At 42.0% G+C, this 27,799-nt stretch overlaps 1 protein-coding gene across 1 annotated transcript in view; it reads right to left on the reverse strand.

Annotated features, from left to right (window-relative positions):
* The window catches only part of INPP4A (inositol polyphosphate-4-phosphatase, type I, 107kDa), a 51,316-nt gene that overhangs the window by 4,881 nt on the left and 18,636 nt on the right, over positions 1-27,799 (reverse strand). Inside the window, exons 14-24 of the mRNA XM_010148002.1 lie at positions 25,987-26,170; positions 24,394-24,612; positions 23,144-23,282; positions 19,504-19,536; positions 15,333-15,505; positions 14,222-14,345; positions 13,313-13,439; positions 10,934-11,074; positions 9,511-9,608; positions 5,192-5,304; positions 4,694-4,848 (exon numbers count right to left, since the gene is read on the reverse strand). Coding sequence (XP_010146304.1) covers positions 4,694-4,848; positions 5,192-5,304; positions 9,511-9,608; positions 10,934-11,074; positions 13,313-13,439; positions 14,222-14,345; positions 15,333-15,505; positions 19,504-19,536; positions 23,144-23,282; positions 24,394-24,612; positions 25,987-26,170 — 1,506 coding nt within the window. The remainder of the gene's footprint in view (positions 1-4,693; positions 4,849-5,191; positions 5,305-9,510; positions 9,609-10,933; positions 11,075-13,312; positions 13,440-14,221; positions 14,346-15,332; positions 15,506-19,503; positions 19,537-23,143; positions 23,283-24,393; positions 24,613-25,986; positions 26,171-27,799) is intronic.

Genomic DNA, 27,799 nt, shown 5'->3' on the forward strand with positions numbered 1-27,799 from the left:
TAAAAGAGAAAAATAAGAAAGAAGTACTGTAGTCTACTGAAAATAAACACATGTAGGTTGAACATAAATGGTTTTCCATGTTCATTCTTTCAGATTACCAAGCAGTAATATCCCATGCTGCTCTGCCATGCTTCGGCATGCTGCAAAGAAGTGGAGCTCTGAAAAGCAAGCTGAACATGAATAACCATTGTAGTATTTGACCCTTTCAAACATCTTTCCATGTAGGCTGCAGTGAAATAATTTAACCTCTTAACTATTGCTCAATATGTAAACAAACAAAAAACCCCCCACCAAACCACCCCCTTATTTTTCTGCTTCAAGATGAAGTGGGTATCAATATGCTTTCCAGAACGCATGGAAACGCCTCAGCATATGCATGTGAAGGCAAGACATGCTGCAGAGCCCACCTCGTGATGCCCCTGCTTCCTACCTTGCTTTGAACACCGAAGGCCTACAGTGGAGAACACCCCTCCAGGTAACGCAACGCCCTCCAGTGTGGCGTTTCATTTTGGATCTCTCATGCCCTGTGCAGTTCAACTCCGGTTTTAGTTTACAAAGCAACAACTAAATGCAACCTGTGAGCCTGACCCTGTTAGAACAAAAGTGCCCTCACTCCACCCACAGAAGGGGACACATAACCTTGCTGGCTGCGCAGGAAGGTTAGGTAACCAACAGACAGCATCTTGGAAGACATCAGGGATACCCTGCAGTTGATGAAATCAGCCTTCAGATGCTGAAGACATTTCAAGTCATATGGGATTAGGTAGGTAGGAAACTAAACCAACTGTATTTCTGATCTGGATTAACACATCCAAATTGTTTCTCAAAATGTGTTTTCACCCCTGCTGCCTACAGTGAATAAGGGCAGAAGGGAATCTGTGATGCCTACAAATCCCAATTTCCTTTCTAATGATGGGGAGGTGTGTTTCTGTGTGATCAGGAGAATCAGTAAGTGGAAAACTAATGTTGACTGGAATGTGGTGGGTAAAGGTTCAACAGAACAGTCTGGATGAAGAAAAGCGTTTAAGGATATAGATAAGGAAGTAAAACAGTGGGGAGAGGGAAAGAAGGAAGAAAGGCTCAAAATGACAAGATGATGTTATGAACATCACATGCCACATCTCTGCCATGAGAACTGGTATCAATCTATTCAGTTTTACACAAAGACATATGCACAGACACATACGGCGGGACTGGAGTCAAGAGCTGGAAAGTGCTTTCCTTGTCACTGTTGGCCCATATAGATGCTTCCACCCGAGAGATGGAAAGTCACCTTCTGCCAATACCAAACTGTACAGTGTCTAAATCAAAACGTCCGTCAGCAGACTGCCTCTAAGAGAGGATCAGGGTAAAGAGACAAAGCAAATTCCCTACTAATCCAGTTTATGTATGGGAATCCTCTCTCTGAGGAGAGGCCGGGGCTGCCCCGTGCTGGCCATGGCAGGTTCCAGCCGTCTCAAATGAACCCACCACAGGCCCAGCTGAGCCCCACAGCCACCTTGGTGGTGCCTTGAGGAAAGCGTGCCTAAGAAAACACAGTGGCAGTGGGGAGTGACAGGAGAAGATGTGAGAAACAGCCCTATGAGCACCAAAGTCAGGGAAGAGGCGAGGAGGTGCCCCCGGACTCCCCTGCAGCCCTGGAGATGAACACAGTGGAGCAGATATCCATACTGCAGCCGTGGAGGACCCCGTGGTGGAGCAGGTGAATATTTCCTGAAGGAAACCAGGGCAGATTTATCCTGACGGACTGCAGCCCGTGGGAAGCACCCACGCTGGAGTAGGGAAGCAAGGAGGCAGAAGCAGCAGCGAGGGGCAGTTTTGGACTAACTGCAAACACCTGTTCCCCATCCCTGTGTCCTGCGCAGTGGGGGCAGGAGGCAGAGGAGCTGGGAACGAAGGAATGAAGTACTTGGGCTTGGGACACAAGGGGATGTGGAGGGAAGGTGTTTTCACTTTTGTCTTTGTTTCTTACCATCCAAATCCACTGGCAGCGGATTAATTTTCCCCAAGTCGAGCCTGTTTTGCCTGTAAGAACAGCTGGCAAGACATCTCCCTGTCTTTATCTCAACCCACAAGCCTTTTCAGCATATTTTCTCCTACTGTTCTGCTGAGGAGGGGGAGTGAGAGAACGGCTGGGGGGGCGTATGCTGGGGGGCCAAGGTCAACCCACCACAACTTTAAACGGGTCAACCAGTGAAGAAATCCAACCAATCTTTTTATCATGGGTGTTTAACTGCCATGAGTGGCCATATCCAAACATGACTGTCAGGGCTTCATTATGCAGTCTTTTTAGTCAGCACCACAGCAGTTAGAAAGAGGTTATTTCTCTCACCCCACTTCCAGCTGCTCTTCAAGAGCCCCTAAGAGACAGCTCTTCCCTGTTGGCTGAACTGCTTGTGTCCCAACTTCCTACTTGTTTTAATGAAAAAGAGCTGGGCTGCCTTAAACATGTAAAGGATTTTGCTACCAGGATGATTTTGATTGAATCTGGATTAGAGCTTATTCACACAAACAGCTCGACTGGCACACTTGACAGGACAGGAATCTGGTAGAGGGAATGAGGGCAGGGAGTCACAGGTCTAGCAGGAAGTGTTGGCACTGCTGCGGATGTGGCTATGTGATCCAGTTGGACTTGGACTCCTGAGCTGCCTTTACCGGCCAGGTAGGCATTTCCTCTGTCGCTTGGTCTTCCAGACATGATTTTATTACTTGTAGGCTATGAGTTACCATATATATGATGAGGAACTGGAACAGCTGCAACTTATTTACAGAAAAGTGAGTTTACACTAGTAGGATATTTGTTTCTAAGGTGAAAACGACAAACTCCTATCTGTGAATTTCTACAAGAATCTACAACAAGCACTCAATGTTCTCTCTCTGATGTCCATGGTCACTGAACTAATTATCACAAGACTAGGAAGGAAAGGAAGTCCCTGAGGATGAGTAAGTGGGAACTCACACCTCTGAAGACCAACATCACATGGAAGTAGAAGGTGCTTTCTTAATTTTTCGAGAGTGTAAGCAAGGATGTTTTTCTTCTCTGTAAAGTTATCAGTACAGAGGAGGTGAAATACTTTTGAGTCCCACAACATAATAGTACTTCTTCCCTGTCCTTCCAACTGCCCCAGAAACTTCAGAAGTCTTCAAGTTTGAACCGAGCCTTCCTTTTCCAGTACAGTTACACAAATAAAAGATCCATGTTAAAAGAAAAAAGCACGTTTTCTGAATGCCCTGGAAGTAATTTGCTAGCCTTTCACTTCCTATGTCAGGTCACCGCGACCAGGTTGAAATGGGCTTGGCTGGAGTCGGACTCCTACATATTTGTTCTGTAATCCTATCTCTCTCGTTAAGCTTTGTTAATTCTGTGCTACTGCTGCTGAGCAGAATTGGCAAATAATTTAAAAAACCACAACCACCTAGCCCCAAAAGCAATGAGATTTGAGGAAGAAAGAGTGATGGGCTTGAAGAACGGTCTAATCTTAGTGTTCCTTTAGGGCTAGTTAGTATCTGTTCCACACAATCTCTCTTAGTGAAAGACTGAACGGGAAAGTCACGTCTTTCACCTGTCAGAGCAAGTCCCTGCTGCTGCCATAACACACAAGCCAAAGGTTTTGATTGAACTGGCCCTCTTTCAATATTCCTGTAACAATGTAACAAAAGGTACAGCAAAAAAGTGAAAAAAAAATTAAAAATCCAGTGACATCCAATTAAATGTAGATATAAACCCCAAATCATTAGTGTAGGACGCTGCAAGTGTTACATTACATGAGACATTTTCCTTCTAGGTGACTGAAGAGTAAGAAAGGGTCAAACAGCAAAAACATACAGAAAGGATAAGAGAATTGAACACTCTAGAGAATTTGGTGAGAAGACACACAGTACAGTACATTCAGTAAGAGTGAATGTTGAAAAACAGGACTGAACAGCATTGTTGAACTACATCGATAAAGACTAAAGCTAGAGTTCTTATCCTTTCTTTTGGTATGTGAGTTACGGAGCTTTCCAGCAGTGCTTGAAACAAGGCATCGAACAACAGTAAACAGATTTTCTTTTCTTTTTTTTCTTTTGGTTGGTAGTACAGTATTTAATTCTGCAAACATCTCTGCTGCTTCAGAATACAGAACGTCATTATACTGCTAGGACAACAGCACACTGACACGCTGTGATGAAATTGGGTTGCTGTGTTGTGAAACACTCGTAACGACATTCCGCCAAGTGAGCAGTGTTTCACTGCTAAGAATACGCGTGGCAAACCAGTGCAAACTGCAGGCATCTATGTTTCCAAGTACAAAAGACAGGTCATCCCTGAGAAATCTGCCTGATCTAGAACTAAGAAACCCAGCGCTTGGACAGGTCAAGTAACCTCATCATTAAACAACTTCCAAAGAGGCACCAGTTTCCTGTTCTGCAAGCTCAGCGTTAATTGAAAACACGTTTTTACATGCTTCTCTGAAAACTCACGATTCACTACTGAAAACTAAAGCCCGTCTGATGCAAATCCAGCAACAACCAGCTTTAGCATATGCAACTCACTAGTACATGCAAGAGAGGGATGAATTCCAGCAGCCAGTTTTGCAGTTTTCTGACTTTATTTTACTTTTTTCCCTCCCTTTTGACAGAAAGAGAGATGACTGCTCCTCTGCAGTTTGCATGGTTCCTCATTTAGGAGTAAGTGACATAGTCAAACTCTTACCTCCTCATACACTCCAGAGCCTGGGTGAAGACCTGTGGAGCCATTCCATGTTCATGCTGTAGGATCAAACACTGCTCTAGGGTGACCGACATGGCAGTCCTATCCTTGGCACTTTTACAGCTTGTAAATCGAACACCGTTTAGTCTGCGGCATATCTAGAAACGGGATATACAATTCATCATTCCTTCCTCATGCATAACCTTCTGTCACCTGTACTTCTCCTTAGAGAGACACAAATGCTGATGATGTCAAAAGTTGTCATCTCTGAGACCAGAACTTTGTTGCATGAGTTGTAGGAAAAATACTGATGTGGAAAATGCATCTCATCTCCTTATGTATCACTCTAGAGGAGGTTTAACCTGGCTGCATTTCCAAGGGACATGCAAGAAGTTCAAATGAAGAAATTTGAACATGTCAGTAATAAAAAAAATGGAGAATACACAGGCATAGAGAAAATCAGCTGAACTATGCAGAGATAACACTTAGATTAATAAATACCTCAGCAGCTTGCCAAAGGATATCAACATTCTTATTTTTCCTTGCATGTACATTTTGTCCCAGAAATCTTAACAGTTCAGGCAGGCACGTCTGACTACGAGATCGAGGTAGACCTATAAAAGAAACAAAACCAACTCCACTTATTAATCTGTATTCAACCCTTTCAAACAAGATAAGTCATGTGGAAAGTGTCCGTATGTGCCTGTTGCAAACACAATTGTGTTTTCTTGAAACTGTCAAAGCTTACAACAATCCAATTCTTAATTACTTGGTACCACCAACAAAACGAATTCAAGTTTAATTACATTCAACTGCAAATACACATTCAGGTTATCTGACAGCAATATAGTAACAGTGAACAACGGGAGCAAGAACGGTATAGTAACTTGGTTTGTGTGTCACAGATGTACTTGTTTTCACACACTGTTCAGAACTGTACACAAACACGTAGCTGCCTGCACTGTCACCCCTCAGAGATGATAGGATATCATGCATGTCTCCACAGAAACTCTGAAGATACTTTATAGTATGCTCCCATTGTCAATTCTAAATTTGCAAGCTGGACGGTTTCCAGTTACAACAAGCACTCTCTCCAACAGGACACCGCACTGCCATGATCTGTGGCATTAATATTTCACTAAGTAGTAATATCTTTTTTTTCAGTATTTCAGAGTGCTTTCAGTAGTGATATATTCAAAGTGATACATATCATCTCCTACATCTGTTGCAAGATACTCAAGACAATCATAGACAAGTATTAAATAGGGCACAGTTTTGTTTTGGTTTGATTTGGGTTTTTTTAAGGGTTAACTACAGAGGACACCAATTAAAGCTGTGACTGGACAGACAGGGAGGTATGCACTGTTAAACAATGACTCTGTCACAAAAAGAACTCCACTTGGGTGATATATGGGGTTTTATTTTTTGAACACATATCTTCTCAGAGCACTCAGTATGTTACACTAGCCTGGTGTCCTTCCAGGACAAGGTGACCTGCTTGGTGGACAAGAGAAAGGCTGTGGATGTTGTCTACCCAGACTTTAGTAACCGTTTCTGATAGCATTCTCCTGGAGAAACTGGCTGCTCGTGGCTTGGATGGGCACACCCTTCACTGGGTAAAAACCAGCCTGGATGGCCAGGCCCAGAGTGTGGTGGTGAATGGGGTTAAACCCAGTTGGTGACAGGACACAAGTGGTGTTCCCCAGGGCTCAGTACTGGGGCCACTTCTGTCTAATATCTTTATCAGTGACCTGGATGAGGGGATCGAGTGCACCCTCAGTAAGTTTGCCAATGACACCAAGCTGGGCACGAGCTTGATCTGCCTGAGGGTAGGAAGGCTCTGCAGAGGGATCTGGACAGGCTGGATCCATGGGCTGAGGCCAACTGTAGGAGGTGCAACAAGGCCAAGTGCTGGGTCCTGTACTTGGGTCACAACAATCCCCTGCAAAGCTACAGGCTTGGGGGCAAGTGGCTGGAAAGTTGCCCAGCAGAAAAAGGAGCTGGGAGTGTTGGTCGGCAGCCGGTTGAATATGAGCCAGCAGTGTGCCCGGGTGGCCAAGGGCATCCTGGCCTGCATCAGGAACAGGGTGGCCAGCAGGACTAGGGAAGTGACTGTTCCCCTGTACTGGGCACCTAAAATCCTGTGTTCAGTTTTGGGCTCCTCACTGCCAGAAAGACACTGAGGTGCTGGAGCATGTCCAGAGAAGGGAACGGAGCTGGGGAAGGGTCTGGAGCACAAGTCCTGTGAGGAGCAGCTGAGGGAACTGGGAGTGTTCACCCTGGAGAAGCGGAGGCTCAGGGGAGACCTGATCGCTCTCTACAGCTGCCTGAAAGGAAGCTGGAGAGAGGTGGGGGTTGATCTCTTCTCCCAAGTGACAAGTGATGAACAGCCAAAGTTGCACCAGGGGAGATACATTGGATATCAGGAAAAATTTCGTCACTGAAAGGGTTGTCAGGCACTGGAACGGGCTGCCCAGGGAAGTGGTAGAGTCACTGGGATATTTAAAAGATATGTAGTTGTGGTGCTTAGGGAGATGGTTTCGTTGAGGACTTGGCAGTGCTGGGTTAACGGTTGGACCTGATGATCTTAAAGGACTTTTCCAACCAAAAAGATTCTATGATTCTATTCCATGACTCGCAATATTGTGCCCATCCTGGTCTACTCTGCTTCAACTTTACGCCTCGAAAGAAAGGAATACCTGTAAACAAGAAGAGGGCACAGACCATCTTCCCAAGTATTTCTAAAGACAAGGAGAGCTAATCCAACAAGGACAAGGAGCTAATGAAGGTAAGACAGTTATTTACTGAGCAATTCTGTAATGCTTAGAATTAAGAGCACAGGGACAAGGACAGTGGACCAGAAATCAACTTTCCTTGTGTACTGTTCTTGAAGGGAACATTTCCTACAAGCTGCCACCAGGTACTTCACTGGGCCTCTTGTCCCCTAGAATGATCCATTTGGTTTTCCTTTTGCCTGTACTTACCTCAGGCTACACTACCGGCTGGTCATAGCAACCACCTGATTTACAGTTAAATGCAAAATGTTATTCTCTCTTGACAAGGGTTCATGGAAAAGTATGTTTCACTTTCTATGTCCTAAATATCACCACAGAAGAGGTACAAAACACACCCTCAGACCTTCCTTCTGACATACACAGTCCCAGGTTTGTCCATATACTCTCATCTTGTCAGAGCATCTCTAACACACCTGGCTGGGACACCCACAGTAGTTTTGTCACACTCCTAATAAAAGTTATTGTTTATCATTTATAATCCCAAACCATTTGTCCAACTGGATTGCAAAACCAGGTACGATATGTCTGCATTTACACCGGACACACAGTGAAGTGCAAGGAAGCTTTGGCAGAGGGCAGATTTTCCCCCTTTGTGGTACTTATTTCATGTGGCAGTGATGAATGTAATGACAAGTAACCAGAGTAAGGGAGAAAAGGCAGGTGGACATGACACTATTCTGTTTTATTTCACTGTTAAGGTGCACATTAATGTCACTTCACACCAACCTCATTCAGAACTTCATGTTACTTGAAGAAAAACCTCTGGTGCAAGATGTGTTATTGGTAAATGAGAAACTGAAGGTCATGGCACCAGTGCTCTTTAAAAATAGAGGCAATCAGGTATAAAGTTAAAACAGAGTTGAAAAAACATGAGAAGGAACAAATGACAGGACAGAATACAGATTCCAGGATTAAAAAAACAGGTTTCAGGAGAAAAGGCAAAAGGTAAATGATGAGTGGATCAACATAAAAGGTTTGGGGAAGAGGGAAGAGGTTGAAGAAAAAAAAAAAAAAAGACAAGGAAAATCAAAGAGAGAGGAAGAAGCTGAACAGGAACTATTACTATGGAAGACTAAACAGAGACATGAAGTAACAGGGAGAAAACCAGAACAAAAATCACATTAAATTGATTAACTTTTGAACTCTACAAAAAAGTCTTATGGTAGACTGTAATATAATAAAAAAATTAAATTTTGCAGCTAAAATTTCAGAGAATTAATTATGCAGGATTATGTATGCCTGGAAGGAGGGAAACAGCTTCTGCTCTCAGCTGCGTCAAAAGATCCAGGGCAGCTGAAAGTACAGTAACGTACTTTAACAGACAGAATTCTTACTGTCCTTTGGCATGTTGCTGCATTTGTATTTCTGCATTAAGAGTGCAAATGAAATCAGCTTACAAGAGGTTTGATACTACTAATAATGAATTTTCACCATTTTTGTGGTCACATGTAAATAACATTTATGCCACTGCCTCCCAAAACCCAGTAACAAGCAAGACATTTTCCTGTATAGCCAGTAAAATTCAAGCTTGTAGGTACTGTCTCTCTTCCAGGTGCTAGACTTCCCTGTCGCTGGCTGATGCAACAATTATAGGGAAGTGTCAAAGGATAAGCAGAGGGAAAGTGATTAAGTTCCTAAAAACTGGCAGTTGCTCTCTGTGCAGGTTATCATAAACGTGCCCAAAACTGCACACTGAAGTGCTGCTGCTATGACCTGTCACTTTTATGCCTTCCCCTCATGGCAATCTAACTTCCTAGGTGCATGTTTTTACAGTAAATAATGCCACTTAGAAAGACATGTAAAGAAAAAGTGAATGAAAAAAGGGAAGTTAATCAGACTAACCTTTAACACTCTTGAACCTGCTCTGCTTAGTACTAACGTATTAAATAGTTATACCATTTCTTGGAGGTTATTAATGCTGACGTATCAACAGCATCTAAACAACTAACATGAAGCAAACATGAAAAAAAATCAGCCTGAATTGTGCTGTTCAATGAAATTTGCCATTAATAACCAAATACTTACAATCATCAGGCAAAACTTCTTTGAACTGCTCAAAATAGGAATTCAACCGCACTAAGCTTTCCATGTTAATTACTTCTTGCAGGGAAGTGTCTCCAAACCTTTAGAAGGTGAAGAAAGGAACAGTTAAGCCCGAAGTAAAAGGTTTCTCCTCTTCTTCAAAACAACTGCACTTGGCAATATGATTACCAGAAAACAGTTTAAAGCTTCATCCCATGGAATTCCCAACCATTCCAATGCAGAGTAAAGTGTAACAGGGAAGTGTTGTAGTGATTCATTACAGAAAAGGAAAATACATGAGTGTAAGGAAAAAAGTGGGAAGGAGGGTGAACGAAAACGTTGTAGCAAATAGTGTTTAAAATGCTTTGGCTTTTGTGTCTCTTTCAATATTAAATACCCACCTGGTAAATCACTTTGCTTAAATTCAAACTTTTAATAATGGATTTACTAGTTTAGTTCATAAGCTAATAATAACATCGATAGGACTGAGGACTTTGACTTGAGATACGTCAATGAGAAATACGGATCTAGGAGGAATAAACCACGAATGTAATGCCTGTTATCAACAATGCCATGATTCATCTCACCTAACTAGCTACACACACAGAGTGCTGATGTCTGTAACTATGCTGTCCACCTTGGGCTCCTTTTACAGGCAACAGAGGAGAGCAGTAACTGCTGGAATGCCTCTGTTAGACTTTTTCTAGTTGTCCGCCGTCGTACTGCATGCTCCCCCCAGGACCAAGGCTGCTGTCACAACATGCATGTGCCTGACTTCACTGGAGTTCTCCATTAGAGCAGTGCATCTGACAGTCCTGTGACATGGCCTTAACAAAGGGAAGCTCTGGTGGCTCTTCCAAAACCAACCAGCTTCCCTAGCAAATATAACTACATAATTATATTTTTCAGCTTTGCAAGAACAGTGTTGAATTACATAAGTACTGCAAGGTTATGTTGAAGCAAAGGTCCATCTAGTCCATTATGCTGTTTTTTGACAGGGGCCAGAAGAGGGAGTCAAGGGGAGAGTGCAAAACCAAGAGGGCAAATACACAACAATGCTCAGAATGATCTCTCAGCCTCTAGTGATATGTCACCCACAGCGGTCTCGAGTCACAAGCAACGCCTCTGTGTTTAATAGCCCACAACAGATTTTCTCCTCTGTAAATTCACTTCAGACTCACATCAACCTGCACTAGACTCAAACCCACAAGGTTCAGAGCTCCACAGCTATGTGCTGTATAAAGAAGGACCTCCTTCTGTTTGCTTTGCGTTTAACAGCTTCACTTCGTATTCCCTTGTTCGTATGCTGGAGAAATTGCATCCCTGTTAGTAATGCAACAGTGCAACTCCACAGAGCCATACTTCCATCAGAACAGGAGACTGCTGAGACGCCATTAAGGCTGAGCTCGCATGACTGAACACATACTTCTCTGCCAGGGTTTGCTGCTCATTGATGCCCACGTTGAAAAGAACAGGCTGAACCCTCAGTAACATCCCACTTTGAATCTCTCGCGGCAACAAATCAAACAAGGCGCTTGGCAAAGGGATCCTCACATTAAATCCGTCACTGCAAATAAACAAACAGCTATTAGACATAAAGATCAATAAAGCTACATCCTGAGAATGTGTTATTTATGTAAAGAGGGCTAACATCTGGAGCATAATATGACTAATAAACAATAAGCATTGATCAAAGCTTTAAGGAACTGACACAGCTTGCTCCTAATCAGAAGAACGATTCTAGTTCAAAAACAAACCTGCAGCAACCTGTAATGTTGATTTTACACCCTCATGGACATTTCAGTCAGATCTGCCAATTTCCTGACAAAAGCTGATCAGCAGCTCTTGTACAGCTTGGGTAGAAAAAGCCAAATTTTGGCATGTCCCCATCTCATCAAGAGCAAAGTGTAATTGACTTCAAAGTGATAAAGGCTAGTGATGATGCACAGGCATAAAAGGGTACATTTTTGGATACAGTAAGTAGTACTGGCATTTCTGAGCAGAAGGACAGAGGCAGTGACAGTAGCGATACAAGCATAAATTCGAGGGGGAGCTAACAAACACATTGACACAGAAACTCATCACTCAGACCTACAAGCTGTTCCTGCAGCAACGCAAGTTACCTTGGGTCAGCGGAGCTAAAGCAAAGAGCACTGTGTATGCTTCATCTCACGGCAAATGTGAGGTAATGCAACTTACCCCATAACATCCGTGCGGGCTAAGGTATGACATACTACCCTATGTTGGAACTGCCATGGCACAAGGTACTGTGGTCTGTGTGCTGTGTGTTAACCTAGCAGCAGCAATAACTTGGTGCTACATCCAAGCCTTTACAGTACAGAGATACACATGTACAGCATATACTCTCAGCTGTAGCAAAAGAGCTCTGAGAAGTATGTAATAAGGTAACCAAAAGCGGTCTGTCCCACACTCACATTGGACAGACACACAAATCCCATCCTAAAGCAAACAACTTATTTTCACCTCCAAATGTAAAGCTTCTAGTAGTTTGCACCAAATTAAATAGGCATGATTTCTTTCTTCTCTTTCTTGAGTAAAATCTAGACAGCAACATGATAAGCAACACTATCAGACCTAAAATTAATGAAGACTGGTTTAGCTGATGGCAATTTTCAACTAAAGATTTTCTTTGAAAGGAAATCTCTGTCAGCTCTGTCATTTCCACAGACCTCAGCAATTTCTGTAACATACATGATTGCACTGTAGACCTCCTTCAGCTAGGGCACTTTACATTGCATGTGGACCTTAACAAGTTCCTCTAAATAGTTTTATCTTTGAGAACTGTATCTTTTTCAGATGTGGACAAAGCTGGGCAAAGCTCCAGTGGAGCTTGGTACAGCCCACTGTAATTGCCTAAGCCTGATTTCCTCCAGCAATCAGATTCGAAAAAAAAATATTCTAAAGACTGAAATACAGAAACATTAAAACACTGTCTTTCGTGAGGCCTCTGTCCTTCCACAGCCTAATCCTCACCTGTGAACTGGCTCTCTCTGGGCAAGAACTCTATTGCCCGGGCCCGTCAGCCCCATGGCAGAAATCAGCATGAGGCCAGCCGATAGCAGGCTGAGGCATTCAAACTGAAATGTCACTCTGTTGTAAATGCTTCCCATCATAACAGAGCTGTAACAGATCACTCCCACTCCTCTTTACGTGATGTTTGTCACTTCAGACTTTTAAAACAAAAAGTCCTTTTAACCTCAAACTTGAAAATATATCTTTTCAGACAAATGGCCAAAATGAGCAGCAGTCTGGCATTTAGACATACATCTCAAAGTTAAATCCAGCTTGGCCCTGATAGTTTGGAAATTGAGCCTAAAGAGGCCTCACGTCAGCAACAGCCCATCAGCTGCCATCAGATACCCTTCCATGCGCGAGCGGTGGCCCATCAGTCAGTGGCATACAGTAAAGCACTGACCAACGGACAACAACAGCAGTGAATTTCAGACAGCGCCATCAGCCTCAAAAGTCAGTCTGAAATTTAAAACCAATGTAAGGGCTTCAGAAAAGATTGAATACTTTGGGCTGATGATAGCGGAAGGCTAGGTCAAGACGATATGTACTCATAAAACAATACTGCCATGGCTTGAGCCTTGCCATCTAACCCTTTTCAGCTTAGCTCCCTGTAAACTGAAACACCAGTAAAAATGAGTAAGTCCACTTCAAAACATTTCTTTCAAGTTCTGAGGAGAAAAAGAGCACAATACAAAAGCACATAATTCCTTTCAAGTGCAGTATCCCTGCTTCTCCCACCCTTCTTCCCTCCCACCCCGTTTTGTTTTTTTACCGATTTCCAGTGATGACCGGCAGCATGTCAGTAGATGTATTTGATGTGGCCTGAGTTACTTTAAAGGTTACATTCCTCAAATCCATGATTCCCAAACTCATGTCCTCCAGCATTGCCAGCTCCTCACCTAAATCAAAAGGAGGAGAAAGTGAATCATTATCATTTCTTGTCACGTGCAGCTTCAATGTGATGACGACTGTAGGTCATCGCTCTCATGAAAGAAGTTCAGTGAACGAGGAGGCTCTAAAGCCCAGGACTTCACCCTGACTGCACTCAACGTCATGACTGAGTTCAGCAAGTTTCGAAAATACCAGTTATCTAGCACAGTGCAGACTACTAGGACTAGATGGACTACTAGGACTACTGGAACTAGGTGATCTTTAAGGTCCCTTCCAACTCAAACCATTCCATAACGTTCTTCAAGTAGCTTATATGCCGATTTTCCAGTGTAGACTATGCTAGTAAATATTTCTCAGCCTGGTCACTGCCATGACATCCTTTGTGTTGGAAAAGTTACCATACATTCCGTATGTTCTCACTTTGTACTGTTGGATCATAGGAGGTCAAGGAAATTAAAGAAGCATCTTCTGGGCACAGTCTCTCCCATCTTACCAGAATTTTAATCCATTTCTTTTCTGAAAAAGGGATCAGTAATTTTTCTAAACTTTTGACACTATATTATAAGGCAAGTACACGTTATCTTTTAGAATTAACTCAATTAAATGGAAAGAAATTCAGAGTTGGTAGTTAATTAAGTACTCCAGATATAATCTGGTTTTGCATTTAGGTTTTCAAAATCCTTTTGTAGCTGAGCTGTAGATTATCCTGTAGATTATTCTGCTGCAGCCAATTCAAGGCAGAATTTGCTGAGTCAACAGCTAATACCACCCACTTGCCCTGTGCCTTTACCGTAAGTGCTCAGCAGGCTCTCAAACTGCGCCAGCAAGCCAATGGTGTACAGTTGTCTTAGAAATCCATCATCATGCAGGCAGTTCCTCAGCTTGATAATGAAACCACAAATGAGAGCTGTCAGCTGTGGGAGAGAAAACGGACAAGAGTGAAATGATTCAAGACAAAACAGGTTCTTCAGCTCCAAACAAAAACAATTTCACATATAAGAGGTGCCATAAAATCTGTCAGACTGATGCTCTTTTCCCTTAAACTTCACTCTTCTCTTGCTGGTAGCTGAAGAGAGACAACCAACCAACCAACCCCCAAAACAGTCATAAAATCAGATTTAGGGCACACTGCCTTCATCTCACAAGCTCTCCCAAAATGGGACTGCTGTTCATCTCACATCTATTTGTTTTCTGGACACAATCGCTTTTATTAGGGTCTACAACTTACAAAATACACGAGTCTCCTTGGAGAACTGTTTTAATTACAGATGGAAAATCAACACAGCTAGTTCCTGACCATGCATTTTGGTAGTATGAATAAATGTTTGTGGTTTCATTTTTTTTTAAATGACATATTAGGAAAGCTTATAAATGCAATACCCATTTGCATTATGCCACAATTCAATCTCTAGTGTTAAGAGATATTCAGGACAAGGTCCTGAAGACCTAGTACTAAGATCTAAGATTAGTACTAGTCTTAATTCACTCTGTGAACAACAGAATTTCCCAGGTGATTGCCATATGCTATGCAAACAGGAGTATAATCTTGTTACAGAATGAAACAAAAGGGAGTAATTTTCTTCCCTCCTCTTCCACATCTTACTTCTTGTTTAGTTTGGTGGCATTGGAAGGCAAAGGTTGTTTCTGTAGACAGCAGTATATTTTCACTAGTTCTGGATTATTGTTTGTTTAAAAATAGTGAACGTATATCCAAGGAGACGCTTAAGTTATGTATTGCCAAATGCATCTAAGTGACTAAGGAGAAGACAGCACAGCCTGTGAGATCACAGTGTTAAACCCAAGAGTAGAACAGATCTGAAAAAATCTGAAAGCAGTCCTATTTCACAGAAACCCCACCACATGTCGAAGCGCATTCCAATCACGTGTATTTGCTTGCTTACAGTTTGGCAGAAGACAACATCCCTGCGATACTGAAGGCTCAGGCAGAGCCCTATTGTCGGGGCGCTGTCCTGCATTAATAAAAAGACCATGGCTTTCTTTGCCTTGTCGCTCATCATGGCTACGCAGTCGGTGAGTGTTGTCAGCAAGGGATAAAGAGCTTCGCTCCATTCGCCTGGTTAGAAGAAGAAAATTAGCAGCACTGTAAGTACTTTATTTGAAACAAACAAACATGCATTAAGAAGAAACGTCCTGTGACAAGTCAAAGTTGTTGATAATTCACACTTAGGACTTGTTTTATTTTGGCTGGCTGTTTATTCCCTCCTTGTAACTAATTAAGTAATTTTTCAGAGTGGTTATTGCATGAGGCAAATAGGGAGAGTTATAGTCTGTAAGGCTGTTATGACTTTCCCGACCATCTAACAGCTCCCAGAACACTACAGGAAAGTATAACGGAAAGAGGAATACCTACATACACAAGTGTGTATCGCCGCACGTGCATGTTCAAACACACCCTTTCACAGTGCGTACGTGGACAGACAGCATGCAGCCCATCGTATAACAGAAATAGTGAGTATCTGCTCAGCCATTTCTGTCAGTGAGATTTCTCCCAAATATCTTGCCTTTGAATATTTTATGGACTCCCAGGTGTCTCAGTCAACTGCCTCACCATCTTATTGATCTTTGTTGCACCTCAGTGAGGTAAGAGGATGCTTATTTCCCATTTGCAGCATAGGAATAATAAGGCAGAGAGGTGAAAAAATCATGTAGGTACTCTTTTAAGTGTCCTCTGTCTGCTGAGTGGCTTTGAAGGCTCAGAGCTAGCTAGCAAGAAACACCAAGCAAGTGTAGTAATTCAGATGGGAGTTAGCCAGATCCTTGGAAGTAGTTCAGAGCTTGACTTCCCCTAAAATACATGAGCTACATCCCAAAGAGACTCTCTCCAAGGTTCTACACAGGATGCACAGAAATTAAACTGAGTCACCAAAGTTCTATTCTAGTACCAGAAAACATTGTACATTCCTTCATCCTAAGACATTGCTCTGCCTTAAGATGCCCCACAAACTCAGTTTCTTTCTTCTTCTTTCATCTTCCATCTTAATCAACCACCAATTTCAAAAACCCATTTCCATGACTGTACAAAAAATTATTCAGATGCTATACCAAAATCCATTCTCTCTGCAATGCAAAAAGAAAAGAGAACAGTGCTTTGGTTTAGCCCTCCTTAACGTAGGCTGAAACAGAAGAACACTTCTCTTTTTAAGGGTAAGGACACGGTGTTTTATTTTTAAAAAGCACCGGAGTTCACAAACAGAACACACACCAACTCCAGGCCGGTTGGCTCTAGGAACAAGGCAACATACAGATCAGAACCTGCCTGAATGGGGCACTTCAAGCCCCTGAGAGGAAGTCGTTTGGGATTCTGACTCAAAGGCAGGACTAAGAGTTAGTAACAATAAATGTTTCTTTGATAACCAGCCAGAGAGGGGAACTTTGGAAGTCTGCTAACAGAAACATAACTGACAAGATTATTGGACCTATCCTTTTTGCTTTTGTTCTATGCGGTAGATAGATACCATAATAAACTACACCAAGGGGAAGCTCTTTGGCTCTGCTCCATTGCCATAAAAAAGGCAAGAAACATCAAAAGAACAGGCAAGGAATTACAGCTTGCCTTTTATAGTCTATTCTCTCAAAATAAATCAGATGCCATAACATGGCCTTGTGAGCACTTAAAAAGCAAAACACAGATGATACTAACAGTGTTTCTCTTGGTGCATTCAAGAGCTTTCCTATAAACAAATGAGAATGACAAAAAGAACTGAAAAGACCTCCCAGCACATCATCATCACCTCATTGCCTGGATATACAGTTACTAACTCAGTGGAGATTTAAAATTGTAGTGTGTCTGTCCGCACTTCATTTGAAAGACATGTTTATCTGTGGCAATCGCAGATGGTGGTGGTACACCAGCTGGCCTGAAGATAAGGCAATTGTTAAACAGAGGGTTTTTTTCTCCCAACGCACATGTGCAATGCAGGGGCACACCTGGGGTAATGAGCAAAAATCCTCTGTGCTCTGTATCCTCTTGGTTTAAAATTTTGGCCATGAAAAACCAAACCCTTGTCACTGTGCAAAGTTCTAAATGCTTTTTGCTCCTTACTTCACAGAGGTGTCACCTGTGTTCTTCTAATTTTTTAGTAAATGGTAGTTGCTACTAACAGTAGAGAGCAGTAAAAGGGATTGCACTCCCAGGCTCAAGTCAGGTTGGAACATGTCACTGGCAGCATTTAAATAAATGTGGAAGGACTCTAAAGTGTTCAATTTACACCTGGATTTTCCTGTCCTTCTTTCTTCTCTCATTAATTTTCCTAACTGAACTTTATCACTGAGAGTGTATTTTCTATCAAATCAATCAATGACACTTTTAAACACCATGAGGCAGTAATTCTAACGTGGAATCTACTCTGAGCTCTGCTTTTACGCTCTATGAGATGACCAGAACTTTTAAAAACTACTATAGACTCCCCATGGCAGACCCACAGGTACGATGATTTGGAACAGGGCCTGAAACGATGGAGATGCAACAAGTTTTTACAGATTTACAACAGCTGGAGACCTACTCGAAGCTAGCTGCTGGTACGTCTGGGACACAAATCCCATTCTTCGATATGAGGTTTCTAGTTCATGTTAAAAGTTAGTCTATCTAAAAACTGGCATTGCACAAGCTGGCAGGATGCCCGTCTTTTGCTTTAGGTGCTTTATGTTGTACAGCAAGAGACAAACCCTGCAGTCTCCACTCAGACAGCTGCAACAGAGTTCTGGCTGGTGAATAAGGGCCGGACTTGGCCCCGGAAGTCTTTGCTATTTTTCTTATGATGCTGCTGACCAAAGTCATACCTTAATGTACACTTTGCAGGGGGAAGAGAGAGAGAGAGAGAGAGATATGCTGGGAAGGCCTGCGAGTTCACATAGCAGGCTTTTCCAATGATACACTACTGACTGTTTTTAAAATGAAAGTCTTCTTAAGAGAACCTAATACATAAAGCCTGTATAAATCAAGGATGTAATGACAGGTAGGAAAAGTTTTTGCACCACTCCCCCACCCCCCAAGAGTTTTTCTTCTCCAGAGCAATAAAAATATTAAAATAACTGCATTGTAGCTTCAGCCACTTAAGATGAAGTTTTGGGTATATTTGGGTACCCAACTGAGATAACCTGACTGCTTTTAATTACTCCCATCTTAAAAATAAATATATAGCATTCACTTATGCACCACATTTGTATTTTGCAAAAACTAAAGGCATGTTCCAAGAATTAAAAATTTGTGGAGTCTTTTACTGATTAAAACCACTTTCTCGGTGATAGAAGGAAACAGGGTGAGTAAGTGAGAACATCATTAATATACTTTGTGAAGATGAAAATCATACCTGCACTGGGGCTTTATCTCCTATTGGTTTCACTAAGCCCAGGAGCCCATGCTGCACTAGTTCAAAGACTGAACCTTCACTGAACTCAGTTTAAACTACTCTGAAATGGGAGAAATTACAGCCATCTAGCTGGGAGAGAGTGGTATTACAGAGGCACATTATTCAGGCATAAATGCAACACCACTGTGTTGAAGCACAGAAAGAGAGGAAGGAAGGCTAACATTGGGATGAAAGTCTCCTAAATCCTGTATTCTGAAACATTAGCCTTGCCGTGCCCCACAGTGCTTGGTGTGCACCCAGAACACAGAGATTCTCCATCAGCTTTGTTGAGTGCCCCGTGTTCCACTCAAGTTCTCATTCAGAAAGGCCGGCTCAACAGCACTTGTGAAAGGGCATGTCTGAAACGTCTGAAATCTCAGACTCCCACAGACTTCCGTGACGTTTGGAATAGACCTCAAATCATTCTCACCCACAACAGTTTACTAAAACACATCAACTGGAGAAACCAGAGACCACGAACAAGTGCTCCCCCATACCCAAACATGAGAAGTTACCAGACACCCCCTGGCACTATTATTTAGGAAAATAGTAACTTCTCAATCTGTTTAGGTAAGTCGTGTGATAGTGCAGAGCCTTACCCTTTGAAAATGGTCAACCTTAAGAGCAAGGCACTTGTTCGGCTGTTAATGATGAACAAACCCCTGCCATTTTCAGAAGAAGCAGAAGCCATGAATGCACATACCTGGGCCAGATTCTTCCGGGGCAGGGCTGCAATCTGCACAGAAATGGAGGGGCAACATGCATGATTAAGGAGCAGCAACGTAGTTTAAACATAAGCAACTCAAATGCTCAACGCCAGGGTTCTCAAATACTTTCACGGAGGGAAGAGGAGCTCAGCACAGATACCCCGTTGAGGGCATGGGCTGTCTCCTCCACTCCGCTGTTTCTGACCAGAGGAACACCTGGATGGGGACTTGGAGGAAAGCCAGTACCCGCTAGCTCAGGGGCAAGCGCACTGTCTATCTCCAGCAATCCACAGGGCACAATTTGAGAACCACTGGTTTAGTGCAATTACAGAATAAGCTGGCAGTCTGCTAAACAGAATAGCAAAAGACTAGCAGTAAGTTCAATGCATTTCCCAGAAAATGACATTGAGGCGCCCACAACGTGAGAGTAATCAAGAAACAGTACTTGGCGATCTTCGACAAATTTCTGTCACACGATTTCTGAGAGTTAACACAAGCATCAGATCGTACGTTAAGGGCTGAAATCCCACCAGTGAAGCCTGTGAATGTTCCACACTCAAGTCAGTGGGAGGAACAAGCTGTCGGATGAAAAGACACTACAGTGCAATGCAAACAGTACCAAAATGACCTACACCCTGTTACAGCAAGTCTTGCACTAATGAAAAGTACTTTGTTACGCTAACAGGGTTTAAACTTCTGCCGTTTCTATCTAGATTCACTAGTCAGTGAAGTCCAAATCTGAAAATAACAACAGAAAAGTATCAAATTCAATTGTATGCATTAGGACAATGAGCTGAGCTACACAATTGGAGATAAGAACCTCTCAAAAAATTTAAATGTTCATTAAAGAAGCTATATGCCCCCATGCAATTTTAGTAATGAATACCTAAGCCTGTAACAAAAATAAATTTTAAGAGAATTTCTAAAGACTGCCTTCTACTATTTCAGGCAGTATTTTCTTTCACAAACATTCATCTCGAGAGAGATCCTCTAAGGTCCTTCAATAACACTATACTGTCTCTCTCTTACCAATTCTGGAACCATCTTGATTTGCTGGTTTTTACATTGCTTTAAAAAAAAATCCTGGCCACTCTCTGCCTAGTATCATTTATTCAAAACTCAGAATTACTAACAGAAAAAGTGTTACTCCTTTGACTACATGACAAGGAAAAACTTAAAAATATTGTGATTCTGAACTTAGAGAAAGGACTTTCTTTGCCCCTCAGTTATTCCCATGATCAGTTGTGGACAGTGACAGTAAAAAGGAATTCAAAGAATCACGGAATGGTTTGGGTTGGAAGGGACCTTTAAAGCTCGTCTAGTTCCAAACCCCCTGAAATGAACAGGGGCATCTTCAACTGCATCAGGTTTCTCGGAGCCACATCGAACCTGAACATGAATGTTTCCAGGGATGGGGCTTTTACCACCTCTCTGAGCAACCTGTTGCAATGTTTCACCACCCTCATGGTGAAAATTTCATCCTTGTATCTAGTTTGAATCTACCCCTCTTTTCATTTAACAGATAGGTTTGGTGTGGAGTCAAGGAAAATAACTCAATGGCAAAATTCCCATTGATTTCAGTAAGAACAGGTTTGGGTTTTTTTCATAGTATTGAACCTGTTCCTCTGTCAAAAATATTGATCTTTAATTAATTAGGAATTACTTCTGATGAGAACCTGATCAAGTACTCAGCTTGCCCTGGCTTACAATAAATTTATTAAGACCTACAAACAATGTTCGCATTAGAGACCTAAGAAACAGAATTCCCTCTCCAGCATTTTTTAAGTTAAATTCACCCAAAACTGGTTGACAGTCAGACTTCAGATCTAGTCCTTACACTTAGGTAGCATTAGGAAACACTTAGGTAGCATTAGGAAACAGCAGCAACACCCTTAGCTTCAAAGCTTGCTGCACTTCTTGATTTAATGCTTCTGGCCCAGGTTCTGTGGATTAAATAGGAAGATTTTTTTTTTCCTGTTCTGGAGGAATGCCAGGGAAAGGTTACAGAAGCTCTTGACAAACAGAATATTCTGTTGGTAAGTGCAGCTAACTCCACTTTTATACGGCATAAGCGTCAAGATCCAGAGTAGATTTAAAAGATTGACTGAAAATGATCGAACTGTCTTGGGAAAAGCTTCACTTTCAGCATCAAATTGCCTTGGAAAAAGCTTCCGATATCACCCACCACAGATTTTTCCTATTCTTTTTAATATTAAAAATCCACAACTTTTAATCATTAATATGAAGGTACACTGAAGTTTACTGATAAAACTTTCATGTAAATACATATAAAAATTTATGTAAACACATATAAAACTTTATGTAAACTAGCTAGCAAATGAAAACATTTAAAGGTATCAAACTGGTAGAAGAGATTTAGTCAAAGATTAATAGAGAACACGTTCTAGACAAGAACCAACTCTCCTATTCCTTTATAATACACAAAAATGTCAGTCTAATCTAGGAAAAAATGGTCGAGATACTAAGCAACATGTAAAAGCTATACAAAAATAAATTAACATTTATTTTAACTTCTTTCTTGCTTTCTTAGGTTACTGCCTTCCACTGCAACATTAATAATGTAATGGACATGAAGTCACAGACACACATAAGGGACAAAGGGCCATCAAACAATAAGACAGAACAGGAAAAAGGAAATGAAAACACAAATCAACCTTTCTAGAACTTAACTTGGCCCAGCTGCTCTATTAAGTGGCCAAATTACAGTGACCACATGCAAAGAATGTGAGAGTCGAATATGTACATATATAAATGAAATAATTCTGAAATTTAAAGGACACTGCAAAACTGTCAACCTAAACTGATAAGGATATCTTTAATTCACATGCTCATGGCATTACGCTGGATTCAATCCAGCACCCGCTTTATCTCAACTTTTGATAGGATTATTCCACTGAGAGCTTGCACTGCTAATTCCTACCTTCCAGCTACAAGAAGTCTGTCTGAGTGCCTCAGCACCACAGCTTTTGACAATTTGGGCTAAAGTTTGCTTTAAACATCCAAGTTCAGCTCAGTCTAGCGGGACTGCTTGGCTCCCCTCCTGTGCTTTGGCAGCTCAGTTGGGACCATTAGTGTTGCAGTAGTGCCTGCACTTCTCTCATGTTTTATTTATCTTTCACAGAGGTTCACTCTAATAAGCTTTGATTGCTGCAAAGAAGCTGAAGCCAACAGTAAAGCTACCAGAGGTGATGTTTGACACGTGCTAACCCTAATACCTGTTTTACCATCTTAAAACACCCAGTATGAAAATCAAATGACACTGTCATCAATGGATCTAGCAACGATTTCAGTGGGATTGGGATTTCAAAGTAAGTAATGGGCTTAGTAGTTCCCAGTACACCACCAGTCCTGTCTGCCTGACCCCAGTGCCTAACACCACCACTGAACTAAAAACACATGGAAGGATGTAACAGAGGCTTAGGAACGATGCCAGCGCACAGGAAGAGAGCAGCGGTGAGAAGCAGTGTCTGGCATACGCACTTGTCTTTCTGAGGGAATGGCATGCACAGGATGGTATGGATGAAGGTGGTGGTAAGGATGACGAAGGTGGTGAGGATGATGAGGTCTCATTTAAATCTTCTGGATTTATCCAGTAGGCACGAGTGTCCCGATTACCTTTCTTACTAGTACAGCTGATGTCGCACTGGAAAACATCTTCACAGCTGTCACTTTGCAAGCGCTCCTTCTGGAGAAGCTTGTCCACTCGCTGTATAATACACTCCAGACTTTTGTCAACGTTCAACCAAACTTTCTCCTTAAAAGAAAACAGTTTTTTCTCAGTTTAAGGAGAGGCAATTCCTTGGCATTACCTTTCCTCCTGTAATTCTAGTCACAATTCCTCTGGGCTATCGTGTTTACATTTATGCACACACAAACTCTGGATATATAAATAATGTAGATCAGCGTGTCAGCAATATGCAGCGACATGACTTGTGTGGTAAACTGCAAGGCTGTTTTCAAAGCAAATTTGCTGAACAATTTTAACTGCCTCTTCCTTCACTATTATTACAATTTCCAGTTGGCACTATTGTTTATTCTTGTTTGACATAATAATTATATAGGAAAAGAGATATATGACTGTATACAACTCAGTGAATAGCAGACAAAATTACTGTATTGTACTACTATCTAAGTGACTGAATTGGCTTTATTTGCATCTCGTTACTGTGAGTTTGACTGTATGTTAAAGTATGCCAAACAATTAAAACTAGCAAGGATCCATTTCCAAAATGAATCGGATCTCATTTATAAATGGATATTTCCCAAGATTAATAATTGTTTTAAATGATCTCAACTATTCTTGAGATTTAATTCACTTCTGTTTATATTACACAATGACAGGAGCTACACAGCCCAGCTCTCAGTTCAATTGGCAGTGTGGTAAGGAAAACCATTTGAATTCTTTGCACAAACAGTTTTAGAATGCTGTTCATAATCAAAATAGAGATGGACTGCAAGTTCTAAATATTTAGATGAGAATAAAAACCAGGAAGGCTGAATTGTATAGCTAACGCACGCAAATTATGCTTTATTTTGGGGAAATGTAAGAGCTCACTGTAGTGTGGTCAGTTTTTTACTTTAAAAACTATTTATTTCCCCTTGGAACCAAATTCAGAAAAGTCATGCACCTACTGTAAAGGTCTCCACTGTTTAAGAGACCAAGAAATATTTATTAAGGCCTGTTTGTATCCCCACACCAAGGAGTAACCAAGCATAGGATGGTGGGAGGATCTTTGCTAGTTGACCAGTACCTCCAAAATACTCATGCTATGCACATCTAGCAGTTACAGAGCTTATAAATAAAGAACACAGCAAACAAAAGCTAAAGGGAGGGAAATATCCATCACTCTACTAAGCAAACATACCCATTCCTCTTCATGCCAATCCACCTGCAGAGAAGATCGGCTATTTCTTCCTGTCCATCTGGCCACAAGCGTATCCTGGTCATTCCTCAGCATCACTTGCTCCCCTTCTCCAGAGGTTGGAGATGCTTTTGAAGCTATATAGTCTGGCCTTGCAGCATTCAGTCCATGTATTGAATTTGCCAACAGCTTGCAGTCACAGACTGTGACAAGTTGCCGGGTCTAAAAAGCAGAACGGCCATATTTTAACTCCTTTTCATTATTCCCTTATTATACACAATTTATATTATATTCTTTCACAGAAAGAGAAAAGAACTTGTATTCTGGAAAAGAAACTAACCATTGTTTAGGAGTCTCCAAGTTGTCTTTAAATTCATTTTACAGAATGGCCTTAAAAAGCAATATAGGAGACCAAAACACAAATGGTACATTTCCAATGTTCGCACGACTGTGGTAGTCTATAATTGTTGAAAATTTCACTGATAGATGTGCAATTCACCTTTATTTGCACTCCACTCCCAGATGTGCAATTCACCTTTATTTGCACTCCACTCCCATTTGATGAAAACTTAGAACAGTGTGCAAACGTTTGTATACCCCACCCAATAGCTGCCACACCTGCAAGACCATGCTTAATGCCACCATCCTGCCTGAAATCACAACAAGACTTAAGAGGAGGGCTGAAGACAGAACCCATTAATCAGTGCAACTTGTTTGTTTAGTGGTGTTGTGTTAAAGGCTGTCTATGTTATGTGAATATGAAAGGTATCTGGTCTGCATGCCTATTAAAAACCCCAACAACAAACAAGCCCTTACTGCCTTATATATACACACAGAGTCTAGCTGTAGAAAATCTCACAGAGCAGTTATACACTGTACTCATTTAGAGTTAATATTATAACAAAAAAATACATTTACGTTATGTTTTGCACTCTACAAAGTTCTATGTATATCCCCTCCACTGGGACAATTCATGGCAAGCTGATTGGCCATTACTGCCATTTACGACCTTCAGATCTGCTTCAGGGACAGAAGAGGTCAGTAAAACTGTATCTGGGGTTTTTTTGGTGCTGTGTTCAGCTGTGGGTCCAGTCTGGTTTCTATGAGCAACCATCGAGAAACAACCAATTTACATCCCTATAATTCATAGGCTGTGTCACCATTATTCCTTATTTCACCAGTGGGAAAATACAGAATTGTTTCATTTACTGAAGTTTTTTTTGTCCAGTTGCTGCCGCTTGACAGATGACTCAGAGGAACATTAAAAAAAAGCAGGTAGTTATGGAGAAAACGGTATAAAAGAAAGTGGAGAATGCCCATTTCTGGAATATGATGAAGGAACAGAGGGAAGCAGAGAACATTGCTCCCCACCGCACTCTCAAGAAGAGGTGAAGGCAAGAGTGTGAAAAGCAGGAGACAGCCTAAATAAAAAGAAGTGAATTTTACAGGCCGGTCTGATTCTGCTTTTTCCTTAGGACTGTACATGTTACAACACACTGCTGAACAAGGTAAAATGAATGTTGGAAGAAAATGTATGGATAGAGACAGAGAAAAATGTGCACCGTGCTTCAGGGTGCAAACGCATGATTGTTCTACCTTGTCTGCTAGGATGGCAAGTGTTCTTTCAAGGCCATTAGCTGATCTATCCTTGGCAGCTCTCGAGAGCCGTTCTGCATAGTAACTGACTTGCGTCTTCAGGGTGTTGATCTGTGCAATGATTTCCTTTGCTCTAACAATGTCCTGTGGGATGTATATAATAGACTGGGAACTTGTTGAAGTGCTGAAAAAGAAAGGCTCATTTTAGGGAGAAAATTGATCTAGAGGTACACACACTGCAGCGGCATGCTGGGGAAGTTCATGGCAGACAACAAAAATATACCTAAGCTAGCAACCAACAGTGAAAAAGGCCAGTGGGCAATTGCACAGCAGGAACATGATCCTAGAGCCTTCTCTGCCTTTACTGAAAGCATTCAGATGCAGATTTACTGATCCCTTACGCCAAGGGACCGTGGGCTGAGCTTGTATACCAGAGGGACAGTTTTGCTGAGGAGAATGTGGGTGATATTTTGCCACCAGAGACAGAACCAAACTGTTTGCAGGGACAGCTTGCCCCACTCTCCCTCTCCTTACAACACAGACACTTCACTAACACCTGGTTTACAAACCAGCTATAGTATCCCATAGCTACTAGCATCATGAAAAGAAAATCTGCCCTCCCTCCAACACAGAAATGCCACCCAGATCCATAATGCAAACACTGTGGTATAAACAAAAATTCCTTCTGCTAGTATATCCTTTATCACAGGCTTGATTCAGGTTATATCAGCAAAAGCAATCGTATGATATATAAAAACCAAAGTATATTTCTGGGCTAATCCAAGGACTCTCTCCTCGGTGTGGCTTCTGTTAGCACACCCTTACTATCCTAAAATGGGGACATGGTACAACTCTCCCTATTATAAACTCAGCTGCAAGAAAATAAAGCAGTATCGAATTCTGGCCTTTTCCAACCAGTAAGGGAAATAAACTATACCAATAAAAATATCTTTATATTGGGATACTGCAGCTCCACTAAGACCTCCTACTTGGCAGTGGAGGAGAATAGTTCACATCCTATAAGTTTAGATGTCTACAGGAGCTGCTTATCCAGCCCAAGCCAGATGTTTGGACTTCCTCTGTAACCGCTGGAGAAAGAACAGCACTCCTAAAGGGTGATTTGATCCTACCAGAGAAGAGCCATTCACAAAAGCTGCCTTTTCGCTTAGAAAATTAAAGTTGTGCTCTTGGTTCACTAGGTGGACCCAACCCACCGTCGCTCCCTTCTCCAGGCAACATGTTTTTTCTCCTCCCAGCAGGAAAGCTGTGCAAAGGTTAGGCCTTTACATCAGCTCCAGCTGTGACAAGCGTCAGGCCTGTTCACGACAGGGCATCAGGCAGGAGGTGGCACTGACCACATGTTTATTTTTTCCAGTCGTGACAGGCTCCAGTGCAGTAACAGCACAGAAGAACCTACTGTTTGCATCGATCTCAGCACTGTTCGACAGACACAGCGACGCTGAGAGTACGCAGAGAGGGGTTTCTTTTCCAGGAAGTTACCTCAGATCACTGCCTCTGGGGAGTGCGAACTCCTCTGCTACCCCTAGAGCGATGCTGTTAACTCCTGCGGCGTGTCTGTGAGGTAAGACAGGAGGGTTGCGTGGGGCATGCTTTCAGATCACTGCCACAAATACCAGCTGTCCCTTAACTGACAGTAAGGCAAGGGGGGAAGCGTAATCCCAACATCTGTCCGAGCTCCATTACAAGAAAAGGTGGGGGGTTTACTTTCAAAGGATATAACCCAGAAGCGATTCTTGGAAGAGTTTTCTTACTTGTGTCCCTCTGGTCACCCACCTGAGTGGAGCAGAGAACA

Source organism: Eurypyga helias, unplaced genomic scaffold (assembly GCF_000690775.1).
Source record: "Eurypyga helias isolate BGI_N326 unplaced genomic scaffold, ASM69077v1 scaffold3083, whole genome shotgun sequence".
Lineage (NCBI taxonomy): Eukaryota > Metazoa > Chordata > Aves > Eurypygiformes > Eurypygidae > Eurypyga > Eurypyga helias.